Source organism: Haliotis cracherodii, unplaced genomic scaffold (assembly GCF_022045235.1).
Source record: "Haliotis cracherodii isolate W230 unplaced genomic scaffold, xgHalCrac1.p SCAF_10, whole genome shotgun sequence".
Taxonomy (NCBI): domain Eukaryota; kingdom Metazoa; phylum Mollusca; class Gastropoda; order Lepetellida; family Haliotidae; genus Haliotis; species Haliotis cracherodii.
This window is the reverse complement of record NW_027266265.1, coordinates 51,146,490-51,166,370: the sequence shown is the minus strand read 5'-3', so window position 1 is coordinate 51,166,370 and position 19,881 is coordinate 51,146,490. Positions and strand designations below refer to the sequence as shown.

The 19,881-nt window shown below is 39.2% G+C and overlaps 1 protein-coding gene across 1 annotated transcript in view; it reads left to right on the top strand.

Moving 5' to 3' along the window:
• Positions 1–4,948: 4,948 nt before the first annotated feature.
• Positions 4,949–19,881, top strand: part of LOC139454504 (F-actin-uncapping protein LRRC16A-like) — a 113,104-nt gene continuing 98,171 nt past the window's right edge. Inside the window, exons 1-2 of the mRNA XM_071236256.1 lie at positions 4,949–5,112; positions 5,273–5,370. Of these exons, the coding sequence (XP_071092357.1) occupies positions 5,076–5,112; positions 5,273–5,370 (135 nt within the window). The 5' untranslated portion in view covers positions 4,949–5,075. The remainder of the gene's footprint in view (positions 5,113–5,272; positions 5,371–19,881) is intronic.

Below are 19,881 nucleotides of genomic sequence, written 5' to 3'. Positions count from 1 at the left end.
TGATGCGATTGCAGACAGTCCTCAAGGCGTCAAGGTGATTTTCGCCTTCCCGGGCCATAACCACAACCACATTACCATCTCATACGACCGGGTACCCACTCACTGCTGGGTGAACAGAGGCACATATCGAACAAAGTCACTTGCCTAAGGAGACACCACATGTGTTACATGTGCTTCAGTGTGGGGCAGGACCGAAGCCCTAGAAACTCTCAGGAGTCAGGCTGCTTTAAAGTCCAAAGCCAAAACTTTATGTAAAAAATGTTAATAATTCCTCGAGCTGATATATATAATATCATCCTGTGATTTGATAGTGATGCTGTCAATGCGGACTGTTGGTGTGTTTCGAATGGAACACATGTCTTTCCATGAGGTGTCACTTGCATCATTAACAAAGATAACAGAGTGACACAACGAGTGTTTTTACAGCTGTTCACCAACGGTCTGCGCATGTCAGGAATGAGACGTCTTTCTCTCTTTCCGGTATCACTGTAATGCGATACTGATCTTTACGACACGCTACAGTGCAGATAGTGATGTACCCCGACACAATGCGATTGTCAGGGGTGCCATTATTTGCCACGGTGACAGATGAGATATATACGACACAATATCATGAACAAGATACTTTAAAAGTTTCAATAGAGCCTAATGATTTGGTGTGAAATCGTCATGTGTTTGTCACTGTCTTCTCACGTCTTCGACAGAACAATGGGGTCTGCTTGTGCTTGTGCGTGTGCGTGCGCGTGGGTTGTGGGGAACCAGCTTTGTAAGTAAAGATGAGTGAGTGAGTGAGTATGGTTTTACGCCGCTTTTAGAAATATTCCAGCAATATCACGGCGGTGGACACCAGAAAAGTAAAGATGTTTAGAGTGATTGTCATTTCCATGTTCACTAGAAATGTTCCACCAATTGCTAAACCCCTTTCAATTATTGGAACACACAATTCTCCCCGAAAATACGTCAATGCGAACAAAATGTATCACACATCGAAAGAAACGGAAGTGCTACTTTCGTTGAGAAAAGCTAATGACAAGATCATAAATATTACAGAGGTTTTACAGTCACTGAAAGCTGCTCCCTGCATGAGATCGCTTTTTCGGCCTCTGTGCTTCCGGTGATGCTGTCGAAACTCGGTTTGGTCGGTATTTGAACGTAGGCCCCTATAATTGAACTTGTCCAACTGTGAGAGTTATAAGTAATGCTAAACTAACAGTCGATAGTACAGGTTTTTTTACAAAACCGCCACTAGCAACAGTTTTCATGTCAAAGTTAGCATTTCTTTTCAGAATTTGAAATATTTCCTGGCAAAAACACCTCTATACTCATATATTTGTGATATCGCTAATTCATGTTTTATATCTCCAGTTCTATTTATTGATATCTACAAGTCGAATGTGTGATATCGGTAAACACATTTATTGATATCTAAACTTCGAGTTTGTGATATCCATTAATGAATTATCGGTATCATTAATACGGCGCATCATATGCGACTCCATCCCGTCACGTGTAGATTCTTGTACAAGACAATGTACGTGTATCCCGCAAACCATCCAGCATGCATCAACCATGCTAGTCAGCGAGCCTGAGCACCCGACGATATGGCTGCAATATTGTCGATGTGACGTTAAATATTAACTCACTCACTCACTGAGCGCCCGATCCAGTTAGTCGCCTCTTACGACAAGCATAACCGCCTTTTACGGCAAGCATGGGTCGCTGAAGACCTATTCTACCTGTTTATATATATAGAGAGGAGTGTTTGGTTGTGAAAAAAGGTATACATTGTTAGAGTTTTAATGATAAATTCAGGTTCTTGTGCTATTGTTACCGGGAACTATCTGCATTTGAGAAAAGAATCTACAAACCGCGGGCATACAAAACTGTATGAAGCGCTCGTAATATACTCATGTCAACTTGTACAGTGCTTTTTTTTGTAGTTGTGGGATTCGGCCAAACCCGTCACCCGTTACCGTGGCATGTTCTTGATTATGATAATTGAATTGGGGTGAATGGTTGTGTGAGTGAGTTTGAACATTAATTGTCCATACAGTCTGCAACCCTCATTCCTGCCTCGCCTGTCACTGTGCCCCAGCAGCATAGGGGGCTTGATACACCAGCCAGCGTTCAAATATATATCAAATACAGCCCATGCAAGTCTATAATGATTGGCAAGTCTAGATTACTGCAGTATCTGAAAATGAAGAGTCTCTGGGCTCCCTTTTATCATATTTTTATTAAGATAATTGAACAACTGTTTTTTTCTGTACGATATGTTCATTCCAGAGACTAGATGTTAGATGCCTTACGAGTCATCCTGATCGTGTTATAAAGAGGGGCGCTGGGGTAGCCTATTGGTTATAGCGTTAGCACGTCACGCCGATGGTTCGATTCCCCACAGTGTTATGTAAGAATTAGATCCTGACCATGAATTTCAACCGTTGCATAGAATGCAAGAATCTTGTAATCGTGGATTCGAATCACACATTAGTACTGATGTACGGGCTTTCTTCGCGTGTTAAGCTGACACACCGTAGTATACCTGAAATACTGTTCAAAGCTTCGTCTACCCAACTCACTCACTAACTGGAGTCTACAACAGGTATATTAATGATACAGGGTGGTGACACGTGGTCCTGTGCAAGGTGGTGTGACGCGACGTCGGTCGCCGAAGAGTTGGATGGGTGAACTCCTGAGAGTTACATCGCAGGAGGTTATTTGTATAAGTTCACAAATAATAATAATAAAAATGAAAACAAAAAATGATAATAATAGTAATAATGGTTTGGTTTGTTGTTTTATGACGCACTCAACAATATTCCAACTAGAATGGGGATCAGGTGGTCCGGTGGCCTGGCCTTTCTGCTGCTGTCAGTCACTGGATTGTCTGGTCCAGACTCGATTATTAACAGGCCACCTCCATAGCTGAAATATTGCTGTGTGTGGCGTGAAACTACATTCAGTCAAACACTGATAATAAACACAGCGAGGCAAACAGTTGGCTTAGAAATGAGCAGGGGCTTGTCGCTACTTATTGTTGGTTGGTTGGGTTGTTGTTTAACGCCGCACTCAGCAATATTCCAGCTATATGACGGCGGTCTGTAAATAATCGATTCTGGACCAGACAATCCAGTGATTGATCATCATCATCATCATCATCATCATCGAGCCTAGACCCCGCAAACAGGTGGTTGGAATGGTCTACACCGTCGCGGTATACAATGCCATAGATCCATGTACAGATCACACACCGCTGACCACCCGATCCTCCTTATATTAATAGCATAACACACGACAGGTAAGATAGACACAATTTTATGGATAACAACTTCTTTAATACTGTGAAAAGCGACGTTTCGGTATAGATCCTTATACCGTTGTCAAGCAAGACTGAATGAGGGACACAGTACAGAATATATATATACTAGGTGGAGGATTAACAGTAACAACAATTGCATACATGAGCAAAATTTAAAACGACAGGTATGGGTATACTGGGGAGGAACTTTGGCGTTTTAATACCCATAGGAAGTCGGCAAACAGGGGAAATAATGTAACCCAATATCGTTCATGCAGTCACATTGAATCTATCTATCTATCTGTTAGTATTTATCTATATCTCTATCTATCTATAATCTATATATTCTCTATCGATAGATAGATAGATAGATAGATAGATAGATAGATAGATATTTATAGTATAGTATTTATCTATATATCTATCTATAATCTATATATTCTGTATCTATCAGTAGATAGATAGACCATAAGGACCTATAACAATTGGAAACTACGGGCCCGATACGCGATCTACCTCCCACGGGCCCACGGGCCCACGGACCCACGGGCAGGCGCTTATTTCGAATACTGGCTCCATTTGGATTTTTTAATTTTATTTTGTAGATATATATTTTTATATTTCTTGGACTAAATGTCAGTCTACCTCGTGCATAGAAAACCTATTTACATGTGACAAATCTAAACGAGACCGTGCCTTTAAATGTCACCCTAAACCGGACGAAGTGTAAAGTGTATCACATGTGTTTATTTTGCAAGGGGTTTGAATAGTTGTGTTACTTCAGCGGGTCACGTGACCCGCGTGCAACTAATCCGGTGATCTTGTTCGTCGGGGGGTAATCGTGCCTCCACTATGTGACGAGCGCTAAGTCTTATCTCACGCGTAATTGCAATTTAATTACATCTTCCGACACATCGCCATACAAGTGGGAGGTAATTGCCATTAACAGACATCAGTACATGGGACGACTGACTCCACGGTCTTAATACTTATTCACGTCCATATGTTGAGACTGAGTGTGTGTGTACCTTTGTAGATATTCTCTACGTTGTGCCCACAGACACACAGACAGGTTCGCTTCACGATGTGCCGGCAAACAGATACCTGTGTGCCACTGAGATAGCGTTTTTCTGTAATTTGTGTAATCAAATATTGCAATCTTTGCCAGTCATAAACCTTCAGCTGGAAAGAGCGGCCACTGAGTTACAAGTAATGCAGTTAAACCCAGAAACACATCTTTAATTAATTGACTTATATGTATTTAACACCTGGTCATAGAAAGAAACGCTTGTTAATGTCATTGAAGGCGAAATGCGGAATAAATTAAACTGATCTAAGTAAAAATGTCATAGTTTCGTGAACCAATACATAGAGGTTATCACGCGAGTGTGTTTGGGGATGGTAAATATCCTGCATTAGGAATAAACTATCTTTTTATAAGAGTGAACATTTTTTTAACTAATAAAGAATTGTTTGAATTATATCTGAGAGAGAGAGAGAGAGAGAGAGAGAGAGAGAGAGAGAGAGAGAGAGAGAGAGAGAGATGTCTTTTATTCCTGCTCAAGCTGTCCTCAAATGCGGAAGTGCGTGACGTCACGGATTCTCTCCTACCCACGTGACGTCACATCAACACTTCCCTTAGAGTAATGGCGTACAGCGAGAGAGGGACACTCCCTCTGCAAGTAGGGGAGGTTTAGTCTGGGCTCACCGCGAGACGTGTCAGTGGATTAACCCAACAATAACCCTAGGATACTAATGAACCTTTCCTCTAACCAAAATGGCAGCTGTAAACAATATTCCTCGTGACATACAAGGTAAGTGACGGAGGGTTCCCCCGTCAAGATTCTCCACAATATCGTGTCGTTAAACGCTTTCAACCACTTCCTGTGTATTCGAGCAGACACCTGCTGAATTACAAGACAGTATTTCACCTACAATTATTTTAATTACCCTCAATATATTTATGTATTCCAGACAGTATTCGCGATGTGGTTGACAGACGCATGAAATTCAGCATTAAGCGAATGGTCAAACAGGAAGTGCGCCCTGAAAAGATCGAAAATAGAATTCTGGTAAGTGACATATGATGTTTTGGGCTGTAGCCAATCTGTCAAATGCATCTCACTTCCTAGTTCGAGGTCTGGCGGGCATATCGGTCGCAAAGAGCGCCACATCCAGTGTTGAACTCAGATGTATTTACAGTATTTAAACTTTAGGTTTCCCTGTTTACACTGGATGGGTTGGGGTGTAACACGAAGAATGAGACGAGACTAACAGTCGATCGTTTGTAATTGCTCGCCACATTTGCGCTTCTTCTGTTAGAGAAGCCTGTTTGGTTTGGAATTACAATGTGGACTCAGTTGATTTGTAACCTGTCTCGGACTGCTGTATATATACTCAAATCTTGCCTAAAATGATAACAAGCCTCTGGAATGCTGTTATCAAGAAAGGAAATGGTAATTGTTTCGGCTTGACATTGTTCCTGTAATCTGATGTGTGATGTGTTCCCTTCTGATATGCTATCATTTACAGTACTCTCTAGCATGGATGTGTAGTATGCTTGTATCCAACAATACAAGGATACATTCAGTTTCGCGTAAATCGAGTTGACATGTTCATGATTGTGGAGGTTACCAAAGCCTTAACAGAACAAACCTCAAGCCTCAATGACACGAAAGTCTTGTATGACATAACAGTTTAACAAGAGTTTACTCAAATGCACTACAGACATAGAGTACAAATTATGTCTCACAGCTGTGGGTTTTCTGATTGAGGAGATGCCTCTTGTTAAAAAATGGCAATATGACAATCCAAAATGTAATTTTAAATTCATTTTATAGTTAATGCATAATATGTTAGTTGCATTTCTGAGTTCACTTGTAAGAATAAAGAAGTTGAAATCTATAGACCTGCTTGTCTTAAGTTGGTGCATTTACTTTCTTTGCAAAGATTTGTTTTGACATACCGTATTCGACGTAATAAGCGCCTCGCTCAAATAAGCGCCCACAGGGATATTTGCTAATATACTGGCTAATGAACAATCCCAATTAGCACCCCTTCCGATTGATAAATGTACACAATACTGTTTATTCGTGCATAATACGTTTGCTATATGCACCCTTAATTATGGGCAATTAAATTCTGGAAAATATATCCGTCGTATATAAACATTCCTGCATAAACCACGAAATTTACGCTCTTTGAACTCTGTTGTTTTTCACCAAAATAATATTCTAATAAGAGCCCCCTATTTCTAATTTTGAGAGCACCCTGGGCGCTTATTATGTCAAATATGGTAAACACATTTCTAGGAAGGCTTTATTCAGTCTGATAAAATTTATTCTTACTTATTCTGACAGCATATAAACATGAACATTTTCCACGTGAATAAACAGCCTTTTAAATACTTTTAGATATTTGTGTTTCATCGTTTACAACCTTGATGTTTGTTTTGTACCTTAAGTTCATAACTAAGGTAAATGCCAAAAACATTTAACAAGCGAAACTTATGGAACCAAATCTTCAGTTAAACCTTTAGCCTGCTGAATTGTTTTTATGAATATGAAAAATAATAAAATTATAAAGAAAATATCGGACTGCATGCCGCTCAACGTAAAGTGCCAAAAGTCAACAATGGCCGTTTCTGGTAGTTGTGTACTGATAAATTAGGTCGATAGTTTTTTAACTCGCGATGTATTCTTTTTGATGTAAATAAAAGACTGAAAGTTTTGATATTTTGTAAGCTGAGCATTTATGCATACCATAGGTAACTTAAAATATATGCAAAGCCTACTCGTTAAACAGTTATGGCGAGTTTCATTTGGGGGTGTCTTTCAACTATGCGCCTGTCCAATGGGTTCGACAGTGGCACTGAGAGCATTAAAGACCACTGCTAATATGTTCTATTGTTTACTGTTGTTAGTGAGTGAGTTTGGTTTTACGCCGCTTTTAGCAATATTCCAGCAATATCACGGCGGGGTGCACCAGAAATGGGCTTCACACATTGTACCCATGTCGGGATTCAAACGCGGGTCTTTGGCGTGACGAGCAAACGCTTTAACCACTAGGCTACCCGACCGCCCCGTACTGTTGTGAGAAGCATTCACTACAAATCATCTCTCAGCTGAACAAGCCATGATTACTCAACTAATACTTTGCGACACCTGGACCTATTTCAGTGATTATTGTGCAATATGATATGCAATACAGTGTTTTATGACTTTGTTTTCTGAGTAAACATCTGCAAACTCTCTTGGAATGTTGATAAGAAAGAATATGCCAGTTTAATGCTTTTTGTAAAACCTGCAAACCTCAAATTCTCTCTGATGAAAAAGATAATTTACAAATTGTTTCTCTGTCTGATCTGACAAGCGATATAAATCTGAAAAATAGTGATTTCTATATATTTCTGGATATGTACATTTCGTAACATTCATATCAAATTCTAAATACAAAAGAGAGAAATTGAAATATGATTAATTTCCACTTTTCCTGATCCTATTAATTTTGCAAAATAAAATGTTTTGAACTACATATCTTTATGTAACTATACAAAGGTGGACCGACTTCCATGATGTGCCACATGGAGAGGGCATGTTTAAGAATATGATAGTTTGAAGCAGTGGCACGTGCCTGTATGCATGGTGTAAGCATTCAATGATTGCATTGTATATTCATGCCCACGTAGTGGACAAAGACTTGCCTATTACAAAGACAATCAACAATAGAAGCATTTCTCTGATGGACATGACAGTTATATAAACAATTTGCAATTTTGATATCTCACATAACACACTGTGTTTTAATTTTGTTTAAACTCAGGAATTTAAATGTTTGCGCATTTATGGAGATATTGTTCAAGCCTGTTTTACTTGCACACCACCTAAAAAATGAACATTAAGTGATAATTTTGACTTGTACAATTTTGTTTTCATGAACTTGATAAAAAGTGATAAAAATTACTGAGGATCCTTGAGTGTGTGTATTATGTACCAGAGCACCGTTAAGCATATTATGTAACTGTTTCTTACATAAGGACTATGCAATGTGTGCCCATTCTTTCATCCTTAATTCTTAACATAAATAAGAGTTGTATGAAAGGGCCAGCGAGGCATTCTTGCTCTCTTCACAACTACATAAATACATAACCAAACATTACCAGTAGCACAGGTACATTATCTGGGGCTGCTAGGCTGAAAAAACAATTGTTTTCAGTAGCTAAACCAGCCAGACATTTTTATGACACATCTTACCAACTGTTACAATAAGACAATAAAATCTATTTTCACAAAGTAATCATGTAGATACAATGTAGCATGTTTGGGCCTGTTTGCCAATACCAACCCATATCTGTACATAGTGCATTATACATGTTATACCGGAAAGTCAAAGTATTTTCTGGGCCCTTTCCCAATATGATAACCTTCTGTATTAGACCACATAACCAAATTCTTGTTTTTTGTAAAAAAAACCACCCTTTTACACACTTGGGTGCAACTGTACTTCCGGTAAATGATTTTTTTTTTATGAATTAGTAGAAAGTATGTTTATGTGGCCTTTAAACAATAAATCACCTATGTAATTGCTGGTTGTCAGGACAGGTAGCATAAAAAATGCAACTTCAGGATGGAAAATAACTGAAGATGTCGAACTAGAAACAGAAATGTGTCTAAAAAAACCCAACAACTTATGGAAAGGAGGATATTTTGATTTGGCCGTTGATGAGAAACACGAATTTCTTTATGTGGCCTTGCTGTGAAAACGTGTACAGTCAGCTAGCTGGCACTCACCTGGTGGAATCTGGAATGCTGATGCTTTATTTTGACAGCTTAATCCTTTAATATATCACCTGAAGTATCCAAGCTTGTTGAAGGAAAGAACTTGGGCTTATTATTGTATAGGGTTACCATGGTTATCAGTATTATCTAGATAATTAGATACATTGGTCAGTTTGTGTTATTGAAAGCGCATTTAAAAAATGTAACAAGCACCCCCACTGTCCAGTGAACAAAGTTACTCTGTATATTTAAGATTACGTATTGAAACGTTTGTTTGTTGTCAGTCCATGTGCAACATTCAACAGTGAATGAAGGGCTTTTCTGTGTGTTCCACTGCATTAGCATGATGTAGGGGCCTTGAGGAATGGAGGAATTTATATGCTAGTGTTGAGAAATAACTCATGGGTGTGGCCTAGAGGAAATTCTACCAGTCCAGTCATTCCAACCAAGTAACAAGTGTTGTCCACATTACATTCTTTCATTAGATCCAGATCCAGTGTTTGTTGTGTAATCTAGAACTTTGTTCTTATGACAAAAATAAATGTAGCCGAAAGGACAATTTGTTCCAGACAGTCTCTGATGTATAGAATATCTGCTTGAAGACTTAAACTCAGGATTAAAATAGGGGTGAATTGATACAGATAGGTCGCAATGGGATACATATCATGATATAAAGGTCGCGATATGATACGTATGGTACGGCCTTGTGTACAGAAGGGTACTCAGCTGTTACAGGGGTAGACGTGGTTGGTCAAGGCCAGCTGGGTCGCAGCGCATTTCGGACTAGTGGTGTATGTAACTTAGCCAGATTGTGATTGAAAACAACTAGTTCTGATTGTCACTACTCTTGGACTAGTGGACGTCCGTATCGATACCTGCGTTGGAGGTACAAGAGGGCACCCACATTTTCAGTTAGGTACCTAGGTACAGTGAGACGTACCCGGTAACGGGAAATCTTGAATGGCATTCCAGATTGACTTTAGTTTGAGACTAAGCTTTCTTGATCCTGATCTGCTAGGTCAAAAAATGGGTTTCATTAATATTACAGATCTGTATTATACTGAATTTACAAGTTGCAGTTTGTGTAGGATATGTTCTTCTAAACATCACTTCATTCACATCTCACAGATTTGGTGAAATGATTCTGTTTGGCCAAGATTTACGTGTATTCATAACTCATTGGAAGCTGCTATTGTCACTGCAATTGTCAGTCTATCAATAAGCGAATAATTGGTTTTCCTGCTGCTTTTAACAGCAGTATCATGGTGAACCACATCAGGAATCAAACCCAGGCTTTCAGCAAGATCAGTGTATGTTTTAACTACTAGGCCACCCTACCACGTCTTTGAAAGGCATTAAGAAGTGATACACATAAGGAAGAGAATTTATGGATGTCAACTCCTTTATTATGAGGAACACAGCGTTTCGGAGTTTATACTTATTCCTTTATCAGGTGATTTATTTACTTGATGGAGGAGTAAGTATATACTCCGAAACTCTGTGTTCATCATAATAGAGGAGTTGACATCAATAAATTCTCTTCCTTACCCAACCACGCCTCATAAGAGCTGTGACACATATCAGCTGTGATCTAAACTAAGTGGGGATCTTGAGGTTTGTAGCTCCATTGAATATTTCAAAATTAGAGTCATGACAAAGGCTCCTTGACGTTCATTTTTAATTTCAAACAATGTACCAACATCCGTGTGTTGTGATGCATATCCTATTGCAATCCAAGAGGCCAATATTAAAGAACAATTTATGATGTTTGTGGTACAGGAAGACCAACATCGTTTCAGGATATTGGTTGCCTGGACTTACTGATACAGTCGTGCCTCGTTTATACGGACACTTGCGTCACTTCACAATTTGTCCGTATAAACGAATTTCCGTATAACTGAAACCAGCTTCTTACTGGAAGGCTGTCATGGAAGTTTGAACTTTACCACATTTTGAGGTTTGAATTTTAAACAATAAATCCAAATTGTCCAGATCGCCTGTGTTCTCGTAATAGGTAATCAAGGTCTCTATACAAGCCACGAACTTGTGCTTGGGGATTACATGTACAATAAACAAGCTCGTCTCAAACGTAACTCAGTGTCACTTTGTTAATTGACTTCTCACGAGTCAAAGGATTACCATCAACGGAAGGATTACCACCAGCGGAAGTGTATTGTCCGGATAAGTGAGACAATTTTGTGTGCATTTCAGTGTTTTGTGTATGAAAATGACCGTCCGGTTCCGGAAACTGAATTTCCGGATATACGGGTAAATTTATATAGTCATTATTTCGTTTTGAATGAAAATCGTCCGGGAACCGAGGTTTCCGGATATCTGAAGTCCGTATAAGCGGGGCACGACTGTAACATGTTATCTGCGAGAAATTACCAAATGGTGTGATTAATACAATTAATTATCGTTTGAGTTGAAAAATGATGAAAATGTCCTCTATATTCATTAAGGAGAATGGATGATTAATTATGTGTCTTTGAGCTAATAGTTCCTTTAATAGTATTACTATTACATATGGGCTGGCTTTGACCATATTTAATAGCCTGTCAGATGACTAACTGGCCCAGAGCTTTGAGCTCATGGGGCGGTCAGGTAGCCTAGTGGTTAAAGCATTTGCTCGTCACGCCAAAGACCCGTGTTCGATTCCCGTCATGGGTACAATGTTTGAAGCCAATTTCTGGTGTCCCCCGCCATGATATTCCTGGAATATTGCTAAAAGCGGCGTAAAATCAAACTCACTCACTCACTCACTTTGGGCTCATAGGTAAAGGGGCAGATTGTATTGAGACCTGTTATGGCGGATGTTTACTTATGAGAGTATATGTCTGTCCTGACACAGATTCTAGACTCTAGTTTTGTAGACTTCAGTAAGCAGCTGTGAGTCATAGGTCAGACTGAGTGGTGAAGGAAAGTTCCCTCCTTTGGGGCAAATATCAAGCAAATTGTCAGCAATCAGTCTTCACTTGTCACCTTGTTTATACCATCATAAGTAAAACGCGTGTATTCATATGCTTTTATGGGCCATTTGTTAATAGAAACATAAGTGGAACACTTAGGAAACAATTATGTGAATCAGGATGTCATTTGTATTGACAGATATTTTGACTAATGACTGTTGAGATTATTCATTACCAGGGTTATGCCCCTTGGGCATATGCTTGTATATCTTGACATGCAGGATTTATTTGAACCTATCTGATTACTTGAATAGTGATCAGATTACTTTGGGTGTAGTCCTACTGAATGATATTGGTGTGATGATACAGCTGTTATCCCACTTATATTGGTGTGTTTATAAAGGTGTTATCCCGCTGATGACATTGATTAGATGATACAGGCATTATGCAACATTATGAAATACAGTAAACTATGGTTATAACGAACTTGAAGGGACCACTTATTTTAGTTATTCAAATATATACAGCATATATACAAATGGCCGGGACTAAAAATAAGTTTGTTTTAACGGTCAGTTTGTTATAAGAGTGTTTGTTATAAACGTAGTTTACTGTAAGTGTGGTGATACAGATGTTATCACACTTATGATAAAGGTATCATGACACTGTTATCATAGGGAGGTAGAATTTGTTGAGTGACTTCCTGATTAGCTCTGCAGTCAGGTACCCTGTAGTATCCGTGCTAATCACGTCAGAAGCTGAGGGGACTGTAGGGCGGTCGAGTAGATGAGATTTCCACAGCTTGTGCATAAGGCTCAGGTTTGAGTCCCTAATTTTAAGAGACAGTCGTGGCACTGGCCATCTTTGAAACTTCCCACACATCTGCAATTTCTGATCCCAAGGGGCAGTGGGTTGCGCCAAATGGTTTAAGTTTTGTCACGTCACACCAAATATACAATGGCAGACTAATACTTTGTCTGAGAAATGAACATAGTTTACCAAAAAATTCCCAACATTTATTAGATTATCTTAATATAATGTAATAAAAAGGAGCCCAGAGTCTCTCTTCATTTTCTGAATTAATCTAGACTTGCCAAATGTTAGAGACTTGTATGAGCAGTTTTGGAAATATATGTTTCAGGGTCTGTTTGACAGACTCGTGTAGTGGGTATGATGTGTGAAGACCTTTCAGCTGTAATGCAGTGGTGCGAGGTGCAGGGTGGGGAAACCAGTTGTGTCTGTCTACTTCCTCGTTATTTGATGTGGGCACAGGCTGGACAAACTGGGTTATCCGAAGTACTGGACCAGTGACACAGTAACCTGATACAGATGGTTGCTATCCTGGTGCGGACTTGCATTGAGTTATCATGCTCCAGTGTTCATGTCTCTCCAAGCACCTTGGTGAAACCAATGCTGTAGGCGAAGGCAGGATGGGGTTTTATGAGGGCCTCTTCAGATGACTCTCTATGTCAGGTCTTTTGCAGATGTCTTAAATAGCAATAAACACAATTCACTCTCACGTGCATCCAACATGAAGCTAAAGATGTAATGTTCAAAGTGACGTTAAACCCACTTGACATGGCACCTTATCTCAACCATTTCAGGGGCGGTGGGGTAGCCTTGTGGTAAAAGCATTTGATCGTCATGCCAAAGACTCCACTCACTCACTCACTCACTCACTCACTCACTCACTCACTCATATATATTATGATGTCTGAACTGCACTTTACAAGCCCCAAATCCCTTCTAATCTCTTCCGGGGTGGTTAAATTGTTCCCTCGTCAAGCCGAAGACCCGGGTTTGTTTCCCAACATGGGTACAAGGTGTGAAGCCCATTTCTGGTGTCCCCTGCCTTGATATTGCTGGAATGTTGCTAAAAGTGGCTTAAAACCATACTCACTCACTCTAATATCTTCCCACCCCAATCTCAGCACACTCAATAACTGCACAGACACATTATATGAGCTCTAAGTAATAACTATTATTAGGGATTGAACAGAAGGAATGCAAAATGTGTTCAAGGTAATAAAAACTTCTCATTTCCTTTATTAGTCATTGTGGCCGGCATGTTTGACATGTTTCAAGGTGCAGGATGTACATGAATATGCATCCTGTCACAGTCACAATGGTGACTTGAATTAACCTTTCATTATAGGGAGGGTGGGGTAGCCTAGTGGTTGAAGCATTTGCTCGTCATGCTGAAGACCCAGGTTCGATTCCCAACATGGGTGCATTGTGTGAAGCCCATATCTGGTATCCCTGATGTGAAATTGCTAAGATATTGTTAAAAGTATCGTAAAACCTCACTCACTTACTGACACCTTTCATTATGTACCTCATAGATCACACAAGACATTTGTCACCCAGATTATGGATACTCCTGTGGAGATTCCGGTCCGGTTATCTTCCCATGATTTATTGGTGGCCGTCAGAGGTGTATAAAATAGGGATCAGCTGGTCTGGTGGCCTGGCCTTTCTCTTACTGTCAATACTGGATTGTCTGGTCCAGACTCGATTATTTAGGTGGCTGCCTCTAGAGCTGAAATATTGCTATGTGTGGCGTGAAACTACATTCAGTCAAACCCTGACAATAAACACAGTGAGGCAGACTGTTGGCTTAGAAATGAGCAGGTGCTTGTCGCCACTTATTGTTGGTTGGTTGGTTGGTTGGTTGGGTTGTTGTTCAACGCCACACTCAGCAATAGTCCAGCTATCTGTGGTCTGTAATTAATCAAGTCTGGAGCAGACAATCCAGTGATTTTTTATCATCATCATCATCATCATCATCATCATCATCATCATCATCAATATTCCAGCTAAAATGGGGATCAGATGGTCTGGTGGCCTGGCCTTTCTGCTGCTGTCAGTCACTGGATTGTCTGGTCCAGACTCGATTATTAGCAGGCCTCCTCCATAGCTGCAATATTGCAGTGTGTGGTGTGAAACTACATTCAGTCAAATACTGATAATAAACACAGTGAGGCAAACAGCTGGCTTAGAAATCTTCAGGGGTTTGTCGGTACTTATTGTTGGTTGGTTGGTTGGTTGGTTGGTTGGATGGTTTGTTCTTTAACTTCTGTGAAGTTATTATTGTTAACATAATTACTGAAGTGAATTGACTTCAATATGCCATTACGTTAATAAAATAATAAACGTAAAAACTGATGTGCGCACTTCGCCTAAATTAACTATGCAGATTTACACTGCATTATAGCGCTTAGTCAATGAAAACATTTCTTTAAAATAATTATGATTTTTTTTCTTCAAAAGAACCTTTCCTCTTCTGCTGTGGAATCAAGCAAACTAGACTTGATTTAGTTTGATCTTGACTTGCCTAGGCTTTTAGTAAAATAAACTACCTAAGAGATATAAATTTCACAGTCATGCAGAGGACTAACACAGTATGCACACAGGCCTCCACACCTCCGTGTGAAAAATAAATACCGTATTCGACGTAGTAAGCGCCCCGCTCTAATAAGTGCCCACGGCGATGGTTGCTAATATATTTACAAGTACACAATCATAATAAGCACCCCTTCCGATTGATAAATGTATACAAGACGTATTTATTCTCGTATAATACGCACTCGTGTGTTATATGCTCCCTTAATAATGGGCAATTAAATTCTGGAATAATATATCTGTCATATAAGCATTTCAGGCTGTCAGCATAAATCACGAAATTCATCTTTCAACTCTTGTTTTCACCAAAATTATATTCTAATAAGAGCCCCCTATTTCTAATTTTGAGAGCGCCCTGGGCGCCCATTGCGTCGAATACAGTAAATCAGTTCATAACTAGTTGTGGTTCAGTTTCCCTGTTTTAATGTCTGTACAGGAAACTCATGGTGGTTGTGATGATTTGCTTCAACACTGGGGTTAATCTGTGTCACGCTGTATTCAAGTTATCATTCATAGTCGCTTGAATTTAGTTGGATATGGATGTAAACATTGAATATGACACTTTCCCACGATAGTAGTATTGTATAATCTATATGCATTTATTCTTTTGTGTTGGTATGTGTGCAGAAATGAGATAGATCTTTGAACTTTAACTGAAGCAGGCATTGTACATGCAAATGAGATTTGGTTGCCTAGGTTACACTTTTGAAATAGAATTGTTTTGGGTATCAGCAGAATAAAAGATAATTTTTATGTAATATAAATTACCATAACCTAATTAAATTTGAGATTCTTTTTTAGAAATATGCTGGAACAAAGTAGAAAAACCAATAGTATAACAACACTGGGGGTAATTACCCAATGTAGCTTTTTTCAGCGTGGCTACCTGTATGACTTTATAGATCTTTGTTTGCTGATTGAATGCCGGCATCACACATACATGAACTCTACTGCAGTGAATAATGGAAAAAAGTGCTACATTTTGCATATTGTAGCTTAGCCAGGTATCACTGTGGTGAGTTATGCTATATGTAACACACTTGGGTATGCCCATGGGCAGATCATGACACAAATAAGAATTCACCAGAAACAGCATTTTGATTAAACTTATGTTTAAAGAAGGTTCACTCATTGGTTTAAAATGACTTGACCCAAGGGAGTAAAATATACTGAATGCCCAGAGGAAACTATCAATACCCAAAGTATTTGTTGTTTGTCGTTTAACGCTGCACTCAGCAATATTGCAACATTATGGTGGCGGTCTGTAAATAATCGAGTCTGGACCACCTAGTCCAGTGATTGACATCATGAGCCTCAATCCATGCAGTTGTGATACGATGACATGCATCAACCAAGGCAGCGAGCCTGAGCACCTGATCCCGTTAGTCGCCTCTTATGACAAGCATGGGTTGCTGCAGACCTATTCTACCCCGTATCTTCATGGATGAATAATATATGAGTAAATACTCAGTGAGTTTTAGCATTATCTGCAGCAGCCCTGTGCTTGTGAGATACTGTTCCAAGTAATACAGGCCACTTGTTTCATGTGAACAGACTGACGTTAATGAAATACAGGAGTAACGACCTTGACTTATTTCGTGTCAAGTAGATTTAGCTTGTCTTGACTGCTGTAGGAATGTACGGGTCATGTTGACCTGATCCGTCTCTAATCAGGTTGAGAGAAGCTTCACTTGCATGATGGTGCTGGTCTTGCAAGATGGGAGGATGGGGGGGGGGGGGGGATTGATTACAGGGGTTGCTGGAGATGATCAATCATACAGTAGTAACATGAAGCTCTACTTTATTGTAAAGGTATCCCATGGGCTCGTCTCCACAGTTGAAAGTCGGGAGTCTTTAAGTTATATGCCTCGTGTTATACATATTTCCATTGGGTTTCTGGAAATTCAAGAACCTTGGGAGAGTTGACTTAATATTGATGATATTTTCATAAGGATCATAAGGTAATTTATACATGTTAATGTAGAAATCTCACACATCCTGCTCAATGAAGTAGCAGAATTAGTGTTTGTTTCCAATTACAGGGATGGGAAATCTCTGCGGAAACACGGAAAATCCCATTTTTTAAAACATTAGTCCTTGGAAAAAATCATCTTCCACGTAAAAATGTAATCAAAGATTGAAAAAAATACTCCGAAAAATATTATTGTTTTTCCGGACAACCGTTTGCCTTTGACTTGACTTTTGCCTTTGACTTATTACATTTCTTGGTGTGAATGTTGTCAGAACTGCACAAAATTGCTTAAAATGCAATCAAATGTGTAAATTTGGGGGGGAGAGAGAGAGGAGGAGGAGGGTGTGTGTGTGTGTGTTCTTCTTTTGTGGGCAAAACGTGCACACATCCTTGTAATTAAATCAGCTGAACCAAACAATGTAATGCAAATGAAAGACAACAATGTTGAGCTACGCAAGTTTATAATCATTTTGAAAAAGACCTACCAAAGCTCATTTATGAATAAAATATCTTGAATCATGAAAAGAGCTGTGTGGTCCTTTTACACAAACTGATCTTCAGTTCTAAAACTATTGTAAGTACGGTGTATATGTTAAAGTAACGATAGTCTTAGCACTGAGGTCGTGTAAGTGGATCGTGAGGGTGTTTGTCTCCTGCCTTTACTCTGTATACCTTGGGACATGGGGGAATCTACATCAAAGACACCTTTATTCACACTGCAGAGTTACGTCCCTTAGGAGTACCAGGATCCTGTAATTGTTCAGATCCAAGATTCATACAGGTTTTGATCGTTGATTTGTTTACACAATATCCTTGCTGGTTGGTTTCACCAAGGAGATAATTTTTAACGACTTCTTTGTGGGTTTTCCTCCTACATTAAAAATATTATAACAGCTCAGCTCATTCTGTCCCCTGTCGAACATCCGTCTCCTTAGTCACCTGGCGCAGGTTAAGGAGAAAAGCTGTGAAGGCGGAAGTCAATTAGTATCAAGTAACACAGGGATGGGATTACCCGAGTGTCAGTCTGACGATATTGGAGGGCTAATCCTGACTTAGAACACGTAACGGGAATTAACATTATGTGTATTGTATGGTGATGTAATTGGAAAAAAATGTTTGTTGATAATGATGTTCTTATTTTTGTTGACTGAAATGTCTTTAGTATGTATTCCTTGTTATTTGTTTGTCATAACATTAAGGGTCCGTCGTGATATTGCTGAAATATTGCCAAAAGCGGCGTAAAACTATACTCACTCACTCATAACATTAAGGAATGATTGTGTTGGTATTTTTAACTAAAATGTGAGCAAGAAAGAAGTATATGTTTTGTCTGGTAGTGTTTGGGATTTATTGAGATTTTTAACAAATCTCATGTGACAAGCAAATCGTCGGAATAGTAATATATTTTTAAAGAAAAGGCCAAAATTTAAAAAAAGAAGTTAATGAACAGCCTAAATTCAGATGTAATGATGCATTCCGTGCAATGCCTTTACCTCTTTTAAGGGTCAGTTATCATTGTTGTGGAAGCCTTCCTCGCTTAACAACAATTTACGATAACCGTGTATGGGTGATTTGTAATTTGAAATTGGGAAGGTTTGCTGACACTTTCCTCCGCGGTTTGGGTCCAAATATGCATGGACTTCCTTGACAGAGATCTGGATGTTGTCAGCTCTTGTTTTTACAAGGATGAATATTTCCAGTTGTCTGATCATGCCAAATATAGAACTGCCTGCACGGTGTAGCGGACAGAGCACCTGCCTGGAGAGAGGAAGGTTGGTGGTCCAGTTCTCTGGCTACATCATACAAAAAGACATTAAGAGATGTTACAGTTGTTACCCTGTCTGTAGAAAATATATATATATATATATAAATATATATATATATATTTTTTCTACAAGCCTAGGCAAGTCTAGATCAAACTAAACAAAGTCTAGTTGAAAACAGCAGAAGAGGAAAGGTTCTTTTGAAAAAATAAATTACAATTATTTTAAAGAAATGTTTTCATGGACTAAGTGTTAGTCTGCCCTGTCTTACACAATGGCCTTTATTTGCTGTATTTTGAACACTGCTTATATGTAATATGATGTATGAGCGTTCACGTGTGACTTCAGAGGTGTTATTACCTGTACCAGGGCCGGAGGCCTTTCTACAGATAAACATTTCTTCTTTATTTGGACCAGCCTGGTTACAAGGCTATCATTAGGGTGCAGATATGACATCATCCTGCTGATAAACCCTGCCCTGTAAATGTGACGCATCCAAGTCCACCCTGTGTGATAACACTGAGTAATGTCCTGAAGATGAATGGGGGTAATATTGCCGTGTGATATGAATAATAGGGTGGAATGCAGGCTAATGGGATTATGATGGGTAGATGGGATGTTCACGGAAGGATTGGGCCCTTAATACTTCAGTTTAATTGTAGGAACAGACCATATTTATTTATTAAAGGCCCTATCTGTGTTCTATTCAAGTAGAGACGGCTTAGTTTAGTTGGTTTGTTGTTAATGCTACAGACTGTAA